At 41.6% G+C, this 23,748-nt stretch overlaps 1 protein-coding gene across 1 annotated transcript in view; it reads left to right on the top strand.

Moving 5' to 3' along the window:
* DCTD (dCMP deaminase) overlaps window positions 1–19,724 on the top strand; it is a 168,556-nt gene extending 148,832 nt beyond the window's left edge. Inside the window, exons 5-6 of the mRNA XM_069199245.1 lie at window positions 4,765–4,861; window positions 18,896–19,724. Coding sequence (XP_069055346.1) covers window positions 4,765–4,861; window positions 18,896–18,977 — 179 coding nt within the window. The 3' untranslated portion in view covers window positions 18,978–19,724. The remainder of the gene's footprint in view (window positions 1–4,764; window positions 4,862–18,895) is intronic.
* Window positions 19,725–23,748: the final 4,024 nt, after the last annotated feature.

Raw genomic sequence — 23,748 nt, 5'->3', positions numbered from 1 at the left:
AGTGTGTGTTCATCAGAGCAGGAGTATAGTGGTGGCAAAGAGAGAAAAAAAAAAGGATTGCACGTTTTATTTAAGCATTAAAAGTAGGGAGAAAAGAACCTCACTGGACTGTGGGTAAAAAAAATACTGCTGGTGACAATTTCTGCATGTCCAAAAGATTTGTCAAGCACGTCCCCCTACATGGTTATGGGATTACTGGCAGCACTGCCCCTCCCCAAAAACATCCATGGGAGTCTGAAAAGGTGATCTGCATCCCAGCATAGTCAGGCCATAAGGCTTGGGTGAAAAGCGCAGCCCTGAAGTACCAGATCAATGCAGTGCTATCAGGAAACCAGTATGCAAAACATTTTTTTTAGACTTATTGTGTGTTAAATTATCTCATGCGGAGATCACAAAACTCTGTCACGGGTCCAGCCAACCTAGGCCTGAGCAGAATATCCATATTTAAGGGATAAGCCCAATAGTTGTCAATTTGTAAATTAAATAAACAAGATGCTGCAAATGTCACATGAACAAATGGAGGACGTGGGTGAAAATGTTTTACATTTACTGATGTCTGCAGTTTGTTAAAAAAAAAAACTGCTGCTAGATATCTATATTTCTTTTAATATCTGAAAAACTCCTGATCAGATTTACGCCAAACAAACAAAAAAGGCTTCTTTCTGGATCATATCTTTCTGCCAAATTTGGTGTAATTCTTTCCAGAAGTTCGAGCTGTAGTCATGTTCAAAATCCCTATGGGAGTTACAATGGGAAACGCACATTTTTTTACCCTGCTGCCCCCTTTTTTTTTCTTGGCCCCGCTTGACGGATCACCCTGAAACTTTTGATCATTCTAGATGGGGACAGGCAGTGACCAAAGTCATCATCACCAAGGAGTTGGCGGACACATTTATGTACCAAATTATGAGCCATCAGCTGGCAAGCAATGTGATTGCTTTATTGCTTGCTCATCTAGAGGGAGAGCAGTGGCAACTTCCTTCATTGCCAACACTCTGCTGATGGGAATGTTACCGGTGTTACATAAACTCCAAGTGGTTCAGCATGCCGCTGCTAGAGCAGCGCTTAACTCCCGATAAGATTGTCTGCTTCCGCAGACCTAAAAACCCTTCTTTGGCTGCCGATTCATAAGAGAGTACTCGTTAAAGTTGTTCCGATGACATTTAGTGCATACAATGAACCTGGCCCTAAATTCCTGACCAGGAGGTTCACCCACTATACTACCGTGATGTTCTCGCAGGCCATTCTACTTAAACCACCCCTTTTCTGACTGAAGGCGAGGGGTGGCAAATAGTTTACGGTCGTAGAAGCTAAGGCCTGGAATTCTCTCTCAAGCCACTTAACATTTGTCAGTTCGAAAGCAGCATTTAGAAATCTGCTTAAGACTTGGATATTTGGGATCCTGGATTACCTCTGCTACTCCCTTATTCTGGGATTCTCCACTCCTTGTCATATTACGGATCCCCCTCTGCTCTATCTACTCATTATTCAGGTTTTCTGTCCGGTCCGCGCCTTTATTCTCCCTTGGGAGTGACAGTTACGCTTTACAAATAAACAACAACATAAGCAGCTGCAAGGCATTGTTTCAGCAGTCATCTTGGGTCTTCATTTACAACTACTATGCTGATGTGAAAGTCGACACTGCAGTGGGTTAGGTGACCGGTTTCCTTTCCGGAGATCCTACTTGCCTGCCTGAAAGGGACTACCTGCTTGCTGCTTTAATTGAGTAGCATCTGAATTTATCAAATCCAGTGCTGAAGAATAAATATGTTACTTACCTTTTAAAGGTGGTTGTTCAGAATTGGTAGCTCTTCTAAAGTCAGATGTGTCCCTCTGAGCTTCACCAGTGAGTTGCTTCTTCTGTTGCGTGTTTGTTTTTGACATGCTTTGTGAGTGAGAGGTACAGAGGTGCCTGAGGGAGACATCACTGCAGGGCAGAGAGGGGTTGGTAAAAGCAAGCTGAACTGACTTTAGAAAAGAGCTCCTTTTTGGCTGCACAACATATTACATATTTTTAACATAGGACTTATAGCTGGATGTGGGGTAATATTATCTCCTATCATCTTAATTTAGAAAAGATCCCAGGGCTAGAGAACCATGCTTACAAGCAAGTAACTTATTATGAAGTAATGTTGGTGACTTTGTGATGCAGTTTCCTCTATTAACCAGACATCCTCCTTTTTTTTTTTGTAAGATTTGAAGGAATCAGGAGAGCCATTCTTACCAAGATTGCTATACTGGTCCCTAAAGCCCTTGTCCCTATACACAGCCGACACAACTAGAGGAATCAGTGATTATTGTGGCCCAGACTGTTGGTGATGAAGCTTGATTGTTTGCCTTCATCTTCTTGTCAATTTTTGTCTGATGGACATTTATGAAGACACCAGCAGAATGACAGTCCCTCTGAACACACTGGTTTTTAACAGTGCTTTTGAGGGTGAGGGGATACCCATCCAAGAAAAAGCGGTGGTGGTCATGGCACACCAGCTCATAAAGACTCTCCTTACAAGTCAGTCTGACTTCGGCCTTTTTCAGACCTCAGACAATTATTGGTAAAATAATGTGAGTCTTACTTTGCATACAGCTGATAAAGTACTTCTAAGGATTACTATCAGGAGCAAAGTGGATAGCTCATCTTCGTTTGCTATTTTTTTTTCCTAGTAGCCATCACTTGTTTGGTTCCTCTTAATAAAGCCCTTTCTCCCCTGCTATTTACATAACCAAATGCAGTTACTAAATGGTTACTGCGCATACACAAGGTGGATTTCTAGCTTTATTTTGATGACAGCCAACTAGTGGTTGAAGTGGAGCAAGTGATGGAAAACATGTAACTGAGACAATATGGCCAGTATCCAAGGGTGGATGTGATACTTGAATTGGGACAAAATATTGAAAATGTTGGTGGAACTTCGCCCCCACCCCTCCCGGGCCACAATTAATGACCAGGGTCATCCACAACTTTGTCAACAGCTTCTGGTCCAAGGCTTGCCTTGTAATTAACATTTCTGTAGAGATTGAGGAATACACTTGTCAACTCCATCTTGCAAAGAACAATCTGTCCTCCTTACACCTATCACACATGCTTTTGCATTGTCTGGGCCACAGTGCTCTTGATTCTGGAAACTCCTTGTACGTGGGCTTCCCATGATGTTAAAAAAATACATTTACATTAACTTGGAATTAGGCAGTTCCGGTGATATGCAAACAAAGCCTGAGTAGTCGGGGGTAAACTTCAGCAAAAAGATTAAACATTGGCAAAGTCAATGACCTTTAGCTTTGCCAATGCAGACCTGTCGGCTTTGCCAGTTCTTTTTAGCTGATGCCGTTCAGCATGAGGAAAAGCAAAAAAATTGTTATTGAAGCTGCTGAGCAGTATCAGCAAACAATTGTGATGATGCATGTCTGCACATACGTCCTTGAGCATAGACACCTGTGCTTAATGACAGTTTGGCAGCTCCAGCGTCACACGCATGCACACACATGGTGTTAAACTTTTCATGATGTGGATGGCTGTCTTGGAACAGTAAATAAAATGAAATAAGTGAGTCAAAGCACATTTTCCCCCCAAAATGCTGCCCATTAGCAAATTGCAGCTGCTGGGCCTTCCAAAAAAGAATAAATTTTTTAGGACTCAAGGCGGTGACGGAGGAGCAATGGTGGAGGTGGCGAGGGTGGAGTGTGCAGTGGTAGTGGGAAGGAGGGAATGAACTGTGGTGGAACTATGTGTGCGTGGCAGGAGGCAAAAAAATGTGAGGAACAAAGAAACCCATAAACCTTTACTGGGAATGAAAGGAGAGATACACAAGAGCATAAGACGAAAGGGATGGGCTAGGAAGAGAGAGCAACGTAGAGAACCTGGTGCGATGGGGGCTTTAGTGGGGAAGTAAAGCGCAAGAAAACACATGCACTCCTATGGATTGCTGAAAGAAAAATAAAAAAAGTAATTCCCTGAATTATGCAGTGGAAGAATACAAGTAATAACATCATAAGGATGGTAAACAAGCTAGCTATACTCTAAGGGAGGGACAAACGCAGGAAGAGGAAGGGAAGCCATGGAATAAGAAGCAAGCAAATGAGATTGACAAGAAAGTCAATCGAAGATAAGCCATGGGCTGGCCTAGAGCCAGTGTGAGCATTGGTATTGCCCACAACAGTCAAAAACATAAGTGCGATGAAGAGCAATTCAGATGGCATCACATTGAGTGTCCCTGGTGCACAATTATGGAACTCCCACCCGGACACCTAGCATCAGGAAACTGATTTAGGGTGGTTTTGGAATTTGGAGGAAACAATTTTTCAAGATTACTAGTATAAATTGTTCAGTAGCCATCTCAGGATCTGGTAGTAGATGTTAACATCACCTCAGAGTCTATGACCACTGTGCACAGGGATAGCCTTCTTAGATTGTGCCTGGGTCTGTGTCCTAAAGATAATTTATCTCATACTACTTGGAGAGCTACTTTACAATATCTTGTTAAATAAATGAATGTAACTTAATAAATAATGTTCAAGCCAGACCGATATTGTTACAGTTAACTTTTTATCCTAATAATAAATGTGTAAGCTCGGATACTTAAAAACAAAATTGTTAAAACACACAGATCCTGTGTTGCCTTCATATAAAACTGTCTGAAAATAGGAATCTATCATTGGAAATTAGATTCCATGTAGGTTAGCTGCATGACACGCGTTCTGTATTTTCTGAATGACAAATTGAGGGTGGAATTTTTTTTTCTGATTTTCTTTTCATTTATCCTTCTTTAGGTATCAAAGAAGTGATTTTTATGTCTGACAAATATCACGAAAGCCCTGAAATGAAAGCTGCAAGACGGATGTTCGATTTGACCGGAATTGTGTACAAGTAAGACTAGAAGCACTAAAACGTGTCCTTACTATGAAAAGTTATTTTCTGTGTATTCAGTCCCCTTTATGCTATATGCGGGACCAATTTAAACATGATGATAAAGTAATCTGTCAGACACTGTAGTTAAGGCATATGCTATCCTCCTGCCTACATGTCAGTAAGGTTCACGTCCATTTCCAGTGAGCTCTAAGAGAGCAACATGGATGATGTTACACTGACTGAATTGCTTTTTGGTCTATTCTTATGGCATGGTATCCCCCTGATACCAGCTACTGCACGGCACTCCTAAGACATATAGGGGGTTATTCTAACTTTGGAGGAGTGTTAATCCGTCCCAAAAGTGACGGTAAAGTGACGGATATACCACCAGCCGTATTACGAGTTCCATAGGATATAATGGAGTCGTAATACGGCTGGTGGTAAATCCGTCACTTTTCCGTCACTTTTGGGACGGATTAACACCTCCTCCAAAGTTAGAATAACCCCCATAATGTCCAGCCTGTTGTCTGCTGTTACTGTGATTTGTTCTTATTATTCTCACTGTGTGATGTTCTAAAAAGCTTTGGCTATCCTGTGTTTTCACTGCCCCATTCTAATTTTTTTGCCATATGTTTAGTTGTAAGTACTGTGTTGTCATGAAGTTTTACGTCACTTCGCTATACAGGTGGCAAATACATACCAACAGCAAAAACAACGCCATATAGTATCTGACAGAAGAGCTCTTCATGTGCACCGCTCCACTCAGGAATATTCCTTTGACTAGTGAGAAGCTGTCCCCACCTTTTCCCACAACTGCCTTTTATATTCTAATGACCACTTTGTCACATAGCCTTCTCCCTTTCTTCTTGGTTAACGTTTAACAACATGTCTTTGTCACATCCACGGTCATATACAATCACCTGCCATTCTAATATGTGACAAAGTGGTGGAAACAACATGTCCTGGCCACATCTGTAGTTTTCTTTGTACACAGATACCTGCCCTGCTGATATGTTCCATTGGTTAGAGTTTAAGCAGCATCTTTTAGTCACATTCACTATCCTTCTCTACGTCCATACAATCACCCCCTACTAACTCAAATCCATAATTTAATAGGATGTATTTACTTTGTCACCACAACTTTGGTTGTTCCTAAATGTAATTAATTCATTGTATAATAAGATACTCAGACTTTTTACTAGAGCTTGTCAGAATCTCATTCGATGTTTCCTAGTGTGTTAAAACAAAAACACAACAAAGCCAGACAAACCATCGTCAAACTTTCAACATGCCATTGGAGACTGTGGTAGCCAAAGTAGAGCCAAATAAAAAAATATTGAGGTGAGACTGAAAATAATGCCTGATGTGTTTTCATTATGTACTAGTACTAAAAGGCACATTAATTATGTACTAGTACTGTTCATTCATACTATTCATTATGTACTAGTACTAAACACAACAGCCACAATCCTCTGCAGGGTGAACCACAAAAAGTCACTAAATTAACCTGTGCTTCACCCTGAGTAGCTTGGCACAAAAAGAAGTCAGGCTTAACTTAGAGGCAATTTGTAAAGACTTCTAGGGGGACCAGGACTCGCTCAGGCTGGATCCAGCAAACTAGCCCTTGGAATCAGTTCTGGAAGTGCTGGGTGCATGTGAAGATGCAGGGCTCCACAGCAGGGCTGGCCTCTGAGGGTTCAAGGCAGGGTCCAGACAGTAAAGCAGTCCTTCCAGGTACAGCAGCAGTCTGGCAGAGTGCACAGCAGGTCACGGGAGCAGGCAGTCCTCTAAGAGTCCTTCTGCATTTCTATAGTAAACTGAAGAGTGGGTCTGAGAGCCTTACGTTTTATACCCTGATGCCCTGCTCCTCTTAGGTAAGAGTCATTTCAAGCAAGGTTATTTGAAGTTCCAGGAATTTCCTGCCTCCCCTGCCCTGGCTTCCAGCTGGCTGCACTGGCAGTACAGAGTTGTTAAGCCTATTGTGTGGTGGCAGAGCACAGCCTATTAAGGTGCAAGTGGGCTGTGCTCAGCTCAACCCCCACCCCCCATTGTGCCAGTGGAAAGGCCATTCAGACTCTGCTGATCCCACTGTTGTGTGACTGTCTGGTTTAAATTCACAAAGTGTCAACTGTCAGTAACACCCAGTCATGTGACCTAAGGCTGCCTGAAGGCACAGAGGGCTAAGGGCATGAAATTACCAGATTTCTAAAGGTGGTATTTTGAAACTTGTAAAGATACATTCGAGTGTATCCTTTCATAGGTACCAAACATACTATATCTACCTCATGTCCTTTAGGAATTATAGCTTATTAAATGTAATACGGAATTCCAAATGTTATCCTATGGTAGGGGTGGGCCTCACAGTAGTGAAAAACTGTTAGGGAGTTTTTCACTGCTACGACATGTAAAACTTAAAAGTGCATGTTCTACTTTTTAATTACACAGCACCCTGCCCAATTGGCTACTTAGGACCTACCTGAGGGGTTACCTATGTGTATTAAAAGGGGTTATTTAAGGCTTGGAAACAGGTTATACGTGCCAAGTCGGCACTTCAGTGGCACACTGCCTTCAGACTGTAATGGCAGGCCTTGGACATGTTTTGAAGTGCCATTTTAAGTGAGTGGCACAAGCAGTGCTGCAGATCCACTAGTAGCATATAATTTACAGGCGCTGGGTATATGGTATACCACTCTACAATGGACTTACAAGTAAATTAAATATGCCAATCAGGGGTATGCCAATCAACTGATGTTTAAGTGAGTGTGCACAAACATTATAGCACTTGCCAGCAGTGGTAAAGGCCAACTGATAAAAAATCCAGAGAAAATGCAGGCAAGCAAGCAAAAAGTTTGGGGAAAGACTGCCTTAAGGTTGATAGGTATAACAGTTTGGTAATTGCAGTCCTCCTAGAAAACTTGGTTACTTCCTAGACTCGTCCGAGATTATGCACATGGAATGATGGGGGACTGTAAAGGTACACACCAGTAACATGTGCTGAATGCTAAGTTAGGTTACTCTTGATGTACAGCATTGTTAAGTACTTTACAATCAAGTGTTAATGATGGCTCTACACTTTCTCAATTGTCATTGAAGTTTCAAGTGACTACAACCGCTCAAAATGCCAATCAAACCAATTGGGTTAATTGGCCAGTCAAAATGTTTAAGCATGGTGCTCTGCAGCTATTTGTTGAATTGCGGGCATTTGACGAATGCCACCCACCATTAACTAGCTAATTACATTTCATCAGTACGTCTGAATGCTCTCTTTTATGTGTCTCAAATATTTGCTGTATATGCTGTCTAAGGTTTTGCTAAACTCCCAAAAGAAACAATGTCTCCTGTCTTTGATAGATATTTCTGTCATTCAACTGTACATCTGCCCTTGTTTCTGTGCATAAGACCGCTTAGAAGAATTTTACAGTTTGTCTGAAAGGAAAGAAATAGACGTGCCGATATTGTGTAATTCACTGGATTCAATTGTATCAGTGATTTTGAATCTGCATCTTTTTCATTTGCAAGACCATATTTACAGCCAATTACTTATTTTTATATTCTCATCCTTTTCCACCATTCCTCCACTTTTTGATTTTCACCAAGCACATTTGAACGTAATTTATTTGATGTTGTTATTATTTGCCATTTGTATAGCTGCCATTGGTGTAGCATGGGCCGTCTGTGACTTACTTTTGAGATTTTTCCGATGTTTTCAACACAAACCAGAACATGATGTAGTTTGCAGACATGGGAGCGGAATCTTTCAGCATTAATACTCTTTTATATTTGATTGTGTTATTTTTGGTAGTATGAACTATATCGCCATCCACACATCAGAGTGCTTTGATGTACGTGTGCATTGACCAGTCTGTTGCGTCATATGTGGCTAGTTTGGTTTGGCTTTTCATTTTGATAGAAGTGGTTTATCTACTGTAATCAATGGGGATTTTGCTGCTCTTCTGTCTTACATGATTACTACCAATTACGTTTGTACTTCATGATGGGGTAAGAGGGAGGAATGCCTAGTTGGTCACATCCAGTTGAAGTTTCATATTCTGGCATTGCAGCATCATTACATCTGTGGTCTAGGGTTTTAATCTTAAGCTTACTTTATGGGTTCCATTTTGGGAGGTGTTATAAACAGTGAATAATTGAGCTGCACATTCATATTTGTGGGTAAGGTGTTCCAAAGCCTCTGGCCTACTAACTATAGATTTGTCCTGCAAGCTTTTATAGTTAGAATTATTTCTGGTAGATGGGCTATGAGTTCACAGGTTTTTAAGATTGCTCTTTGGGATATGGTGAAGTGCCATTGTCTGCATGTGCTTTGAACTCTTGTTTCAGCATGGCTTGCAGAGAAGTGTTAATGTAATTGTGGATTATGTAGGTAGTTAGTAGCATGCTTCCATGGTAGGACTTATGTAGTGATCTTTCTTTGACTTCCTTGACGGATGACACATTTAGTAATTGGTTTTGCACACATTCATTTGTCTTTCTGGACTCTGTTCTTTAAGAATTTGTCATTGTTTGGGACATATTTGAGGTAATGTATTCTCAGTGCAGCGTACCATTGCCAGATGGGCTACTTGGCCATACATCATGAGGTTTTTGCAGTGTACTACTTGTTACCAGTTCATCTTGTATACCCTCAAACCAAAGAGTGCTGTGGTCTCCAGAGAGTGGTTAATAGCGCTTTCAGAAAACCCTATGTAAATCTATAAATAAACAGGCTATGTGGGTAAACCAGAAGGGATCATCTTACAGTAGTCCAGTCATGCCATCACAAGAGTTAGCTCTGTCTGAGGGATTAACTGAAGATGTGACAGGAGTTTGTGGATTGGGAACAGTGGAAAGGTGATCCATTAGACCACAACATATATTTTGAGGACTGCAGAATAGGCCAGAGTCCAAGATTATACCTGCAATTGTAATGCCTTGTGTTGGGTGCTACCACTAGGGAACCAGCCCACTTGAAAATATATTTGTCCCTTTTACCAGCCACCACTGGAGTATAGTTTCAATGCAGTTTATGTATTTACTTTTTAGCAGTCTCTCAGAATGATTGTAACCTGGTTGATGAGTTTTCTCACACCTATCAGGATGATAACTGTGAAGGCTTGCAGGAGGCCAGTGGACTAGACACCTCCCTCGAGGCAGCTCTTTCCTCCTGGGCAGCCACGGAAGACTCCGCATTCTACGCCATGGTCATGTGGAGGAGGGAGCCGAAGCCCTTGATATCTAACTCCTCATCTTGGAGATAAAAACTAATGTTCTTACCGAGGTCCTGCAGCCGGGCCAGACTTCTTCTGAGGCTATCCTGCTTTTCAACGGGTCTCTGACACCCTTTTGGTAAATTGGGCAAAGCCCTGCTTGGTCCGCCTGTTAATAGCCAAATTGCCAGGTGCCACTGTCTTGTTCTGGCCATTCAAGCTTTATTTCACACCACCCGTCTCCAGGAAAGCCTTGTGGTACAGCTGTTGAAATTCAAACACTTATTCTGCCACTGCCTCTGACAGGAAATCAAAGCAAGTTGATACATTGAGAAAGCACTTGTTTTTGTCCACTAGTTTGGCCCTGCATTCTGTTAATGCCTTCCGTTTGTGAAGCCTTTATTGTCACACCCTTGGGGACTCAGTGGCACATGTTCTCCCTGGTGTACCAGAAGACCTTTGCCCTGTCCTGTCTCAGGCGATACAGAGTGGCCGTGATGCAGCCAAGTTCACCATTTTATGTGGCTCGGATACCCCAGACTCTATTGGGCAGGCAATAGGCACCAACATTGCCATTCACCACCATGCGTGGCTATTCTTGACTGGGTTGTCTGGTGATGCCCAGTCTTCCCTGATGGACATGACCTTTAATAAGACTCGCCTGTAGGGGACAAGGCTGACTCCACCCTCAATTGCTTCAAAGAGAGTTGGGCCACCGCTCGCTCTCTCGGCCTATGCTCCATACCCTGCCAACCGCACCAGTTCCAACACTCCTTTTGTTACTTTAGCATAGGTGTCCTTTACAGCTAGTCTCTCCAATCCCCTCAGGGGATCCAGACGTTTTGCAGTACCGGTGCAGCCAGGCGATGCAGCCAAAGTCAGTGTGTCACTCAGCTCACCACCAAGGCCCCTCCCCCACCTAGAGCAGACAGTGGTGACCAATGCATCACTTTTGGTTTGGGATGGACATCTAGGGGAGGTGGAGATCAGAGGTCTTTGGTCTCAGACGGAGTCCTCCTAAACAGCAACCTTCTGGAGCTGAGGGCCATCTGTTTGGCACTGAAAGCCATCATTTCGTCCATCAAAGGGAGGCTGGTACAGGTGCTCATGGCAACACCACTACCATGCTGTACTGCTACAAACAGGGTGGGGGTCATGTACGCTGTTCCAGGAGGCCTTGCAGCTCTAGAAATGCTCCACCACCAAGGGATTTTCCTGGATTGTGAACCACCTCGCAGGATCTTTGAATGCCAGGACGGATGAGCTCTGCCATCACACCTACTGTAGATGATGGTCTCTTCCGTGCATGTGGATAACCATAGCGCGATATGTTCGCCACCACTGAGAATGCACAATGTCATCACTTTTGCAAGTTGGAGTTTCCAAAGCGTCTCTCGCTTGGAGTCGTGTTCAATCTCGAGTGGAACTCAGGACTCCTGTATGCCTTTTCACCGATAAGACACCTACCCAGAGTTCTCTAGAAGATGAGGACTAACTGAAACAAGTCCTCCGAGTGGCTCCGAACTGGACTTAGAGTATACAGTATCCAGAACTCCTGGGCTTGAGCATATGTCCTCCAATCACGTTGTCCCTCATATGGAGATCATGGCGGGCAACCTAGAGGCACTCCATAGGTGCGTCTGGCCAGGTTCTGCCCCTGGGCCTTCGCAATCGCCACCTTTATGCCTGATCAGCCCTCTTTGATCAAAACACCAGTTGTGATGTGCTATTTGAAAGGATTGCAATGCGTGTTTCCCCCTTCTCCTTTTGTCATGCCCCAGTGTGTCCTTAATCTGGTCCTTACTAATGTGATGTGCATGGACATCCTTCCTGTCAGAAGTTGGGACTATGCTCCACTTTGGCCAAACTATCACTGCCGACTTTCTATGCACTGCATCATCCCTTTAAGGAGAAGGAGAGACTTCATCACTTAAATCCTAAGAGAGCACTGAGCTTTTACATAGATTTCACCAAAGATTACCGGGTTAACAAACAGCACTTTGTGGTGTTCTCTGGAGCAAAAAAACAGGCAAGGCAGTGCAGAAGAGAACCTTCTCTCACTGGATCGTGCTAGGCATAAAATTCTACTATGCATTGGCTAATAAGCAGCCTCAGTAAGGATTCCATGCTTATTATTCAGAGCCAAAGCTGCTACCACTGCATTTGTATTAGTCAGGTTCGCTGAGTGAGGCATTTTGCCCAGTCAGTCCTGCAGGACTTTCTGGTTTGAGTCCATTCACAGACACGCCTCCTAATTACTGCCTTGGTATCGATTCAAAAGGTGAAAAATCTGTGGCTAGAAGAAAATTCTCCATCAAAAGAACCAGTTACTTAACTTTGGTAACGCTCTTTCTGGTAGAGACTCTCTGTAGTTGCAAATTCCTCAATAACCTCCCCATCCTCCGTTCTTTTATGTTGGACTCTATTCATTAATAAGATCCCTAGTCTAGGGATATGCACATAGTCCACCGATGTGCTTTTGGGGCTCTGAGTGTGGCAGTGCTTACAATGTTGAAAGCAACTGACAGCATGTAGAAGTGACGCCTATATAGGCCCTGCACATAATTTCCAGAACGGAACAGCATCAGTGTAGAGCTACAAGGAGCCACATACTGGCATGCAGAAATATTACTGAAACTTTTTTAGATCCAGCCTGACACCTAGGAAATATTGAAAAGGTGAGGAATCTGTGGCTAAGTAGTCTCTACCAGAAAGAAAGTTACCAAAGGTAAGTAACTTGTGCAACATACTGATTGATGACAGAGGTGCATAGTTAATGGGCATTGAAGCCCAAAAGATATCTTCCCCATCCAGAGGAAGAGCTACATGCAGTAATAATAAATGATGAAGACAGTAATGAAGGCCTGGTTTGGGCTCCGTAAATAACCTTTTTTTGTTTGTTGTAATTTATTCTGCTTGTAGCTAAATCTGTTTGCTCCAGTCACTGTCTGCAAAATATGTACATGATTTTTACAATTAATTGTTCTTCAGGGACGGTGTATCCCATTGCCATGTATCTTGTGTGCACCAGTTGGTGCTAAAGATCTGTGCTCTTCTTACAATATGCAGGACATAACTTGTGAGCCCAAAGCCGCTGTAATTTATTTTCCAGGGTGAAAATTGTACCTTGTGTACTCTAAACCCCTGTATGTGATGCTCACGCAGCATTCTGCAATGCAATGTCAGCTACACTCTTAGGGCTCAGTCGCTGGCCGTCATTTCTGCATTGCTACACCTTTTGTAGGCATCGAGGGATACATCTAAAGGGTATGCCTTCCTTTGGTTACATATTGAAGGAATGGTGAAGGTGTGCGTGTGTGTGCGCGCCCCCACACACCCTTAATGAGGAACCAGTGTTTTATCAGGCAATACAAAGTTCAGAATTCAAGGGTGTGGTGAGTGCTGTTTAGCACCTTGCTCTTTCTCCAGGCACCAAGACCACCCCTTGCTTCTTTTTTTAAGGCATTGCTTGAAACGCCCTGAGAAATGCCATAATAAATCAAGCTATCTTACTCACCAGAATGTGGGGTGGATACACATTCACTGATCAAACACACTGCCATCTGGCAGTAAAATAATGTACTTTTTCCAGAGTTTGAAATATGGTTTAAGTGGGGATTGTAAGCTAGTAGAATACATTTACAAACATTTTCTGTCTTTGGTTACAGACCAGCAATGAAACGAAATAGGTTTGTGTAGAGCTCTTCTTATGGAGTCCCACATCGTCCAGCAAGCTATCAGACCTGCAGATTGGCATATAGGATAAGCAGATTGAACGGACCCCACTCAATAACTGAGTTGTAAATCAATGAATAGTTAAAACGGTTTATTGCAAAAATGTTAATAACAAGTGGTAAGAAGTCAATGCCACGAAGGGTCTGAGATGCAGAGTGATGCAGAGTACGTCAAAGTCAGACAATATTCTGGGTCCCAGTGGACAGCAAAACCAGTAACCAAACATGTAGAAGCCTCGTAGAACAGAAAAGTCTTCTGGCTCACCCCAGAATCATTAGTTTTTATGCACAATTCGTGCCTGTTAACTCAGCAGTTCTGTTGTTTCATTGTGGTGTGAATACATGTATAATTTCTTCCTAAAATCCAAGTACATAGAAAATAAACATCATATTGACTTAGTATCTAAGGACTAACATCATTATTTAACACCCACCCTCTATGCCAATGTCCTCCAGAGATGTTCAAACAAAATATTAAACATTGACAATTAGACTTTCTTCAGATGAATATGTCAAGTGGAGAAATGGAAGATGTATTTATTAGTAACAATTTTACATTCACACCATGGAATGTTGATCATCAGCAAGGCAATACAGCAATGAAAATCAAGTAATATGATCTCAGTTTCACAGTTCTGAGGAGCCTGTGGAGAGAGGATGTGCGTGGAACAGAAGTGAGTGACATAAATCATTTCCATTTTGGTCAAGATGGCATCCGCACAGAAATGTGACATGTATAAAACACATTATCAAATACACTTCTACACATAGAAAATGTCTTTGAAAGATAATTACATTATATCAGTCTGTAGATGTAAAATAGTATGGGGGAAATGCATATTACACATTGTTACTGATGCACAACACCATAAATCTGCCTTTCTTGTTCCTACCCCGTGCCGGCGCCCTCCTTCTGAAAGAGAACATCAGCGGCCACATAGTAGAAAAGAAAAGAAACAAACATGCATTCTATGTTGCTGCCATGTTTGTGTGTTTATATTAATATGTCTGTGTGAGTGTATATGTTTGTTCAGTAAAAAAAAATAAAGGTTAAAGTCGAGTTATATGTCAGGGAGGTGGTAAGATTTTAACTTATGTAAACAAACAAACAAAAAAAAACTTTACAAATTCACTGAAAAAACACTGAAATTCACAAGTAAGACACAATGGACATAATTATAACTTGCACCTCATAGATTACACGCCATCAGTGATGTAATATGTGAGGTCATAAGAAGTGCATCACAGAAGTGCAAGTTATACTTGGGCAAGGTGGGGGTGGAAAACCAATTCAATCAGTTTTGGTTTGGGTAATGTGGCAATGTGAAAGAAAACAAATGTCTCCCTGTCTTTGGGAAGACAGGAGTATTCCAGGGAGCAAATGAACACCCCACCTTGCCCTTGGGCAACGTAGGGGATATGTAGCGTATAACAAACTCCTACCACGTGTTCTTTGGCAGAGGAGGATAACAAGTAGGTACACCCTTCTGAAAGGTGTGGGGATGTTATTACAAACAGAAGACCAATTATAAGGGGACGTGGGTTAAAAAAATATTCTTCCTTTCATGTTTGCTTTTAATGTTATTGTTTAAGTTCCCCATTATTTACAAATATTAAAATAAAATCAAACCCCTTGCTGTTCACCAAGCCAGGTGTGATGGACCAAGGACAACCCCTCTTTATAAACCACGCTATTTTGGGGTGGGTTGCTGATATGCTGGATTACCAGTGGATGTTTTATGCTTCATTTCCCCTTTTTAATCATAACTTCCTTTCAGCTTTATTTCTTATTGTCATTTTATTAAGTGTGTATGTTTTTCCTTGTGAACTGTCAATAGCCTTAAACTCGGAAATTATTTGTTATATGGTTGTCCTGACTTGCATTACACCACGCACACACTGTTGGGACTCCTTTACAGCTCGACCTCATTACCAAATGTGAGCCTGTGTACCCTTAGAATCACATGTTCATGATGTGCACTGGACTGCCATGTGCACCATGCCAGGTTACTTTCTCTCAGATTGTAAGATAATTTGATGGCTCATAGCATGTAATTCATACCTATGTTTGTGATTTGAAGAGAAATGATCTCCGCTCAGTCAGTACACTCAGCCTTTCGTCCTTCTAAGGTCAATAAATTGCAAATCATTGAATTGCCCAATGAAACCTTAGGTCCGTGACAGAGGTGGAGTGTGTAGAAGCTCAAATATAACAAACATTGGCAAAGCAAGCAGGCCAAGCATGTTTGTTGCCAATGCAGACTCCTTAGCTTAGCCAATGCTTTTATTGCAATGTCATTCAGCATCTGCAAAAGCAGAAATGGTTATTTATAAATCTTGGCAGCACTGGGAAAAAATGATGATGCATATGTCATCATGAATGCTCACGTTCGCATCATGATACCACACCGAACATAGTATCTTCATGCATGCCTCCTAGTACAGTACAATTTATTTCTTTTTGGGGGGGAGGCGCGTTTATTTATCAATCCAATATGACAAGTTCATATCATTGAATGGAAATAAAAACAAAAAAAACATAGACCGCCAATGCTCATTGCACAGTGCACTGGTGGCAAACGGAAACTGCTGGGGCCTCCAAATAAGTTTAAAACAACAAACGTTCAAAATATCAAGCAGTGTAAGAAAGCAGTGGTCTAGCAGGTAGAGTGTCGGTGGGATCAGGAGTGACAGGGAGAAAACCTGATAGGGGGATGGCAGGAAAAGCAACAGAAGAGTTGGGGTGCGGAGGGGTGAGCAGCACAGACTGTGAGGACTGTTCAGAAGGGGCAAGAGGTGTGCTGGGAGGGGGGTGTAAGACTGACAGCGCCGGGGGATTTCAGTAGGGAATCGTGACCCGAGGTAGAAGGCAAGGAAATGCATGCATTTATATGGAGTGTGGAAAGAAAAAAAGAAAAGCAGACCCTGAATGGTAAAGAAGCTGTGCTCCAGGGGAGGCACAAACACAAAGAGAGGAGAAAAAGACCTCAAATAAGAAGAAAGCTAGTGAAACTGGCAAGATTGGACTTGTTCATAATAGTTCCCCGACGTGGTCTGTAGACAAAAGCTAAAAAGTAGAATATGGACATTCATGTGCCAGATAATGTGTAGATGAACTTAGGGGCGCACATCTTAGTATGCCCTATTCACAGGCCTGTTTGCCAATATTTTTTAAACTGTGATGGTTCCATAAACCACACAAAAAATGCTTTATTTTGTCAGGGCAATGAAAGCGCATATAGGAATATGTGCCTCTACAAATGAGAGCAGAAAACATTGATAGGAGCTCACTGCTATAACTTATACATATATATTTATTTATATATATATATATATATATATATATATATATATATATATATATAACTTTTCGCACATATGGGAGCAGCCAACGAGTTAAAAAGTAACCGTGTTTTTCCATAGCAAGTAATCCTAGTCATGTGTGAACAGCACAGTTTGTTGCTAACGGTTTAATTCAGTGAGAAATGGCTGAGTACGGAATGTGGAATACAGAGGCCCATATGGGGCAATGTAAGACCTCATCTGCACGCCTATATTGCTGATGCCTCTAGTAACCGTTGTTGAAAAGTCCCTGAGGAATTGTGTGTGAAAAGTGTGGTGGAAAGGCAATTAACATTTGAGGCTATGGAAGAAACAGTAAGAGACCAAGGGGGATTACTTCTGAAAATGTGGATAGAAAGGTTATTGGGAAAGCTTGAGTTGGTGTTTAAAAGTTAGTGGTTGGGGGGTTATAAGCCTGGACTATTGATTACAAAACAAAAAGTAACAACTGAAAGATAGCTGAACTGTTGGAGAGAAGGTAGAACTATTACTGGATCTTTGAACTTTGCTGTTGCGGTTTTGCTGGACTTTGCTGTTGCCCACTACCTGACACACTGAGAAATCTTTAAGTGTTCCACCTGCGGTCCTGGGGGCATTGGACTTGTATTCCTGTGGTGATGTTTTGTCACCCAAAAAAGTATGGGAACTTTTTTAAAACTTATGCTCTAGTTTTCCAGAGCTCCAAGAGGAACGATCATGAAAAGTATCAGACTGGCAGTTCCACAATATTGGGTTACATTTTAGGTTTGTTCTGCATGGAAAAGAGGTTTTAGAACTTCCCTACTTTTAGGCCCTAGCGGGCCACTCTGCTTGGTGTTTCTGTATCTGCCCCACACTCCGTTGTGGTCAGCCTAAAACTGCGCTTAGGTCCCGGTCGACCGGGACAACTGACTGTTTTTGGTGTCATTGTGCTTATTCACTTTTTTCCTATTTTTAAAGATTGGGGTGGGATTTGTACTGTGTTGGAATTTTGCCTTTTTAACTTTTGGTACTTCTAAATGTTTACACATTTTCTATAAGTTAAACCTGTCTCCTCCATGCCACAGTCACTTGGGTTGAGTTCAGGTTTAAAATACTGAGTCTTTGACAGAAACTAACAAGATAGTGACTTTATTACTTGGAGTGGACACCAATCCCTCCCAACTAATAAACCATTTAATCACAGGATATAAAATAAATGATGCATTAAAAAAAATTGTTGATTTGAATTCATGCGTGGAGGATTACTATTTGCTGGGCAGTATCAGGAACAAATCTGTAAGAATTATTTATCAACAACTGGGTTTGTGTGTTCTGGTGACTCAATATGATAGTGTAAAAGATTTGATTTGTATAATGTGTTTATTTTTAAATCATGTGTTATAGCATTTTGTTACATTCTGCAGAGCCTCCCCCTTTTTTTTAATCAAGCAGTTACCTCATCTATCTTGGAAGCTGCGTTTTATTAAAACTTGACAGAAAGTAAGAAAATAACTAAATTAAGAGACACAAATAGCAATGTTCTCTCAGTTGAGGCAACTTAGATGACATCTTAGACTCCCTAATAATGCACGAGCTGTGATTGCTGTACAGCATATAGCCCACGCAGCCCAGGCTTCTTTGTCTTAAGCCTTTCTTGCCCTGTTTCTCTCAGTATGAGCCATCTTAATTGGCTCGAAAAGAAAATACATTCCAACGGGCGCCCCGGGAAACATTTTTGTTCACTTTAAAGCCAAAACAGGTAAAATGTTTTACCACTCTTGGTAATAATTATATTTTCTTATTATTTGTAGGAAATTCACTCCAAAACGTAACCGGATTGTCATCGACTTTGATTCAATTAACGGCAATGGAAATGTCCAAGTGCCCCTCTGAGTTACATCTCATTAAGTCTCGAGAAGATTGTGATGATCCTTTTCTGCGGAGCTGCTAATGCCTTTCATCTTCAAGTAATGCATAACTTTCCAATAGATGCCACGGATCAAGGAAACTTCTGAAGAATTCAGGGCCTGCAATTCCTTCATAAGGAATCGACATATTTAAGCTATTGATTTTTGGGTCTTGCGAGAGGCTTTTTTTTTTTTTTTTTTTTTTTTTTTTTTTTAGAAGAAAAAAAGGTGAATACTGTTACATGGTGCGTGGTTGCTAGTGTATTTGCGTTACAGGCCTGGTCTTCTCTATACAGTCTAAAACTGATTAGGTGTCCGAGACGGCTGTTTTCTACTTATTCATAGAGAGAGAAACATTTTAGAGGTTTTTCTGAATGACTACAACAGTAGTTCCAAAGACTTTGGGCACTGCACAAAAATGAGTTTAAAAAAAAAAAATGTATGTAAAACGTTCATACATTTAAATGTTACATGTTTGAAAATGTGCAGATACGATTTTTTCTATATACTTTTATGGACAAAATACAATATGCTATTCTTATCCTTTTTTTTTGCTAAACACTGTTTCAAAAGAGTTGATAGATGCCATATGGTGCTTATGACCAACAAGTTTCTTTCTTGCTTTAATTTGGGCTGATTTTGCATTAAATTAATTTTTTTTACCCATCTTATCACACTGTACCGATTTAGCAAATTAACACTGAATTTGGAGAATTAAATTCCGCTAAATGAATGTTAGTACTTGGACAGCTTTTTGTGAATTGTATGATTGTAGTGGAAATATTTTAGATATAAATGTCTTGTTTACAATGTGCTTTCTTATCCTGGAGAGTTTTGCAGGTTTACAGTGCACAATAACTTAGATAGTTCTCACAACCAGCTAGCAATGAGTCATAAAGTTTACATCTTGACCAAATCTATTTTATGTAGTTGAATTTTTAAAAAGAAATGATCATGTCTAACTACCAAAGATAAAAACAAAATCACCTTTTTATAGGTCGTAAATTACTCATATTTAATGGGCTCTTTGAGACTATGTTTCATGATTACTTGGGTTATTTTACCTGTATGTTTTCAATTACCTTGTTAGTCAGATAGACGAGTATTCTTCTTTTTCTAACCTCACGCAAAATTTGAAACGTACTTCTAGGGTATTTATGATGAGCCACTCTATGAAAATGGTGCTGGTTTTGGCCCATTTGCTGTTATGAGAGTCAGAAGAAATCTGGCTATTGTCAAGCTTTTTACATATTTTCACACACAAATAGCTATATTATCCTCGTATTGTCATACATCAGTTGTTACTAAAGTCATTCACTTTGGTATTTTGCAGTTTTTGAGAACAAAGTAATTTTTGAGTGACCAGTTGCTCTAAGGTCGATTGCAACTGTTGTGCTTGCAGGCAGTTTCATATGTCTAAAGAGAGATGGGTATTGATAGTTAAGTAAGAGCACTGAGGGTGTATGTCTGACCATCCCTTGCTGCTATGATGTAATTTAGATGACATACTTAAATTCACAAAACCTTTTTACTCAAGCAACCTCGAGAACACCCCTCGTACCTGATCTTGAGGAAAGAACTTAAAACCTTCCTGTTCTCCAACCTTATTGTCCTGACGCATAGCAGCTGTTAATTCGTTTTTGGGAGTATTAGGTGCATGTAGTGGAGTTGCCCACCAGCAAAGTTTAGAGGCTTGCAGCAAACAAGGACACTTTTTTTTTTTTAAATAAATAGACTGTTTACAAACATATATTCAGTCTGGGGGAGCATTCAAAATGTTAGGGTGAGGGATCTAAAATAAAGGGTTTAGCGAACATTGCTGGTGTACCTATATTTAGGGATATAGGTTCACCCCCAAACCTTTTGCCTTCACTCTCCCGTTTTGCTGATTGGTTTTTTTGTGGGCCTTATAACTCTCTCTTTCCCACAGCTAACCAGTGCTAAAGTGATTGCGCTCTCGCCTTTAAACATTGTACATTTGGTTTACATCCAATTGATCCATTTGATCTACTTACAAGTCCCTATTTTAGTGGTACTACAGGTAACCCAGGGCCTGTAAATTAAATATTAGTAGGCCTGCAGCCCTTATTGTGCCACCCACTTATGTACCCTTTTTAAACATGTCTCTTGTGTGCCATTGCAGCCTGTATGCATTTTTAACTGTCATTTCAACCTGGCAAAGCAAACCTTTTGCCGGGCTTAAACCTTCTTTTTTAATACATATAAGTCGCACCTAGAAAAGGCCCTAAACAGCCCATACGGTAGGGTGGGTTATATTTAAAAAGTTAATCATGTACGTTTAAGCTTCACATGTCCGGGTAGTGAAAAATTCACAAATTTGTTTTTCACTACTGTGAGGCCTACCTCTCCCATACGATAACATTAGGCTACATTATTACATTTAAAAAGTGATAACTTTTGATTGGTAACAGGTAGAAATGTCATGTTTACTCTCAAATGCATTGTATTTAAAATCAGATTTTATGTCACAATTCTCAAAATACCACTTTTCAAAGGCTGCAGTTTTCTTGTCCTAACCGTTGTGTATTCCTCTCAAACATCCACACAAAAGAAGGTCTGGGTGCTGGCACAAAGTGCCATCATGACTTGATGGGAGGAGTGGCGCGGTCACCTGTCACTCTTTCACTTCAAAGACACTCTGTCGACAACCAAAGAAATTCACTCTAGCCTTTTGTGACCCCATACCCAGGGGTTGGGGGCGGGAGGCAAAGCAGAGAGACAGGAAATTCCAGAAGCAGATGTTGGGGGGCGTGTGGAAGGGCTGCAGTGTTGCTAGGAGGACTGCATGCTGTCTGAGGAAGGAAGACTGGGCCTGCTTCTTGAACCCAGAAGCACCAGAGACAGGGACATTACACAGAGACTTGCCCTGCAGCTGTCCAGACTCAACTGTGTCCTGCTGCTGGCCTTTGCTGGAGCGAGTCCGGATTCCCAATAGATGACCCCTGCTTTACAATCCGGCTTTTGAAATGCTCAGAGAGACTTCAAAGGGAAGGAAATTAATTTCCTTCCCTTTGAAGCCTCTCCGGCCTCCTCCACGTGATAGGAAGAGAAATGCTTTGCATTTCTCTTCCGATCGCGCTGGAAGCTGAGCTTCCAGCGCAATGGGAGGAGGCCTCTGTGATTGTCGTGCGCTGACGTCACCGGGGGGGTCAGGGGTGGAAGGGGAAGGGCTTCCCCTTCCATCCCTGCCTTGGGGGGGGATCCCCATAGAGGGAGCGCTAGTGCTCCCTCTGGGCTCTGTGCCCAGGACGTAACGGTTACGTCCTGGGCACATGAGCACTGTGCCTCAGGACGTAACAATTATGTCCTGGGCGCATAAGGGGTTAAATTAATGACTTTTTGTGGTTAACCCTGAGGAGGATTGTGAGTAGGGTTTCACTCCCTCGCCCGCCCCCCCCCACCAACAACCCAGTTTCTCACAGTATGCATTTGTATTACCTCTTCTTCCAGTTCTCCTTTGTTCAAACAAGTCTGTCTGTAAACAGTGCACATAGTTCCCCACTGTTGGAGCTCCAAGAGAATGTAGGACCTGTTCTGTTCAGTTTTTCCACAGGTCCAGATTTCTTCTGAGGGGCTGGGTTGTGGTGCCTCATTTGTACAATTCACTAGCTTGTATGTGGGAGTGATTCCTGGTCACTCTCTAACCAATGAGAAACAAGTTCCCAAGGGAAAAACGTTTGCCTATTTCAGAACATCTGTTTGACTCACTGCAAACTATACCATGGGTAGGTATTCTAAATGAAATCCAGCATGGCACACCTCACCTGCCTCTGGAGAAGGTTGGTGGCCCTTCCAGCTATCTCTTCAAATGGGATGCTGCCTAGCTGGCAACAGTTGTTCTCACAATACCCTTATCTATGAATGAACATGCCTTTCCCAGGTTCCTTTCAAGTTAATGACGTCCCCTAGCCCTCCACAACTGCACTTACTGAGCTGAGATGAATCACATACCTCCACCCAGCTCTTTCTGCTAAAAAGTGTAAGCTGTTGTCTCTACTCTGAGAGCAGTTTTACATCTTGTCAAACGAAAAACGCTGACAGCTGCTGGCAGGCTAATGCGAATAGCCTACTGGAGCTTCAGACAGTCAAACTCTGACTTTCTAAAAGTTACTTTTGCTGTACATTTATCAAAAATCCCACTTCACCATTGGAATATATATTCAATTAATATTAACAGTGTTAAATCATGTCTGTAGTTTAGGCTAAGCCAAAGTTAGTAAAAATAGTATTTTAATAACATTTTAGTTTTTGTTTTGGAAGCACTCCAGCCCAATACAGTGCAATAGCTTTTGTTGGTAATCAATGAATAAACATGCCAACATGACATTCTTACATGTTCCACTTTTTAATATTAAACACCTCCTGTTACGGCCTACAAGATCTTCTTAAGGATGACTGTTACACCTGACAGCCTTAAGGTGGTCACCCTTAACTTTTTGCCTGCCTCCCTCCACTTTTTAGATACTGTTTTTGCTGGACTCTGCACACCAGTGCTAAAGAGCATATGCTCTCTTCCTTTAAACATGGTAACATTGGATCATACCCAATTGGGCTATTTAATTTACTTATAAGTCCCTAGTGAAGTGCACTATATGTGCCAAGGGCCTGTAGATTAAATGCTACTAGTGGCCTGCAGCACTGATTGTGCCACCCACTTCAGTAGCCCCTTAAACGTATCTCAGGCCTGCCACTGCAAGGCTTGTGTGTGCAGTTTCACTGCCAATTCGACTTGGCAT

Source organism: Pleurodeles waltl, chromosome 1_2 (assembly GCF_031143425.1).
Source record: "Pleurodeles waltl isolate 20211129_DDA chromosome 1_2, aPleWal1.hap1.20221129, whole genome shotgun sequence".
Classification (NCBI taxonomy): Eukaryota; Metazoa; Chordata; class Amphibia; order Caudata; family Salamandridae; genus Pleurodeles; species Pleurodeles waltl.
Note: the sequence above shows the minus strand (reverse complement) of the source record. Positions and strands in the feature narration are given on the sequence as shown.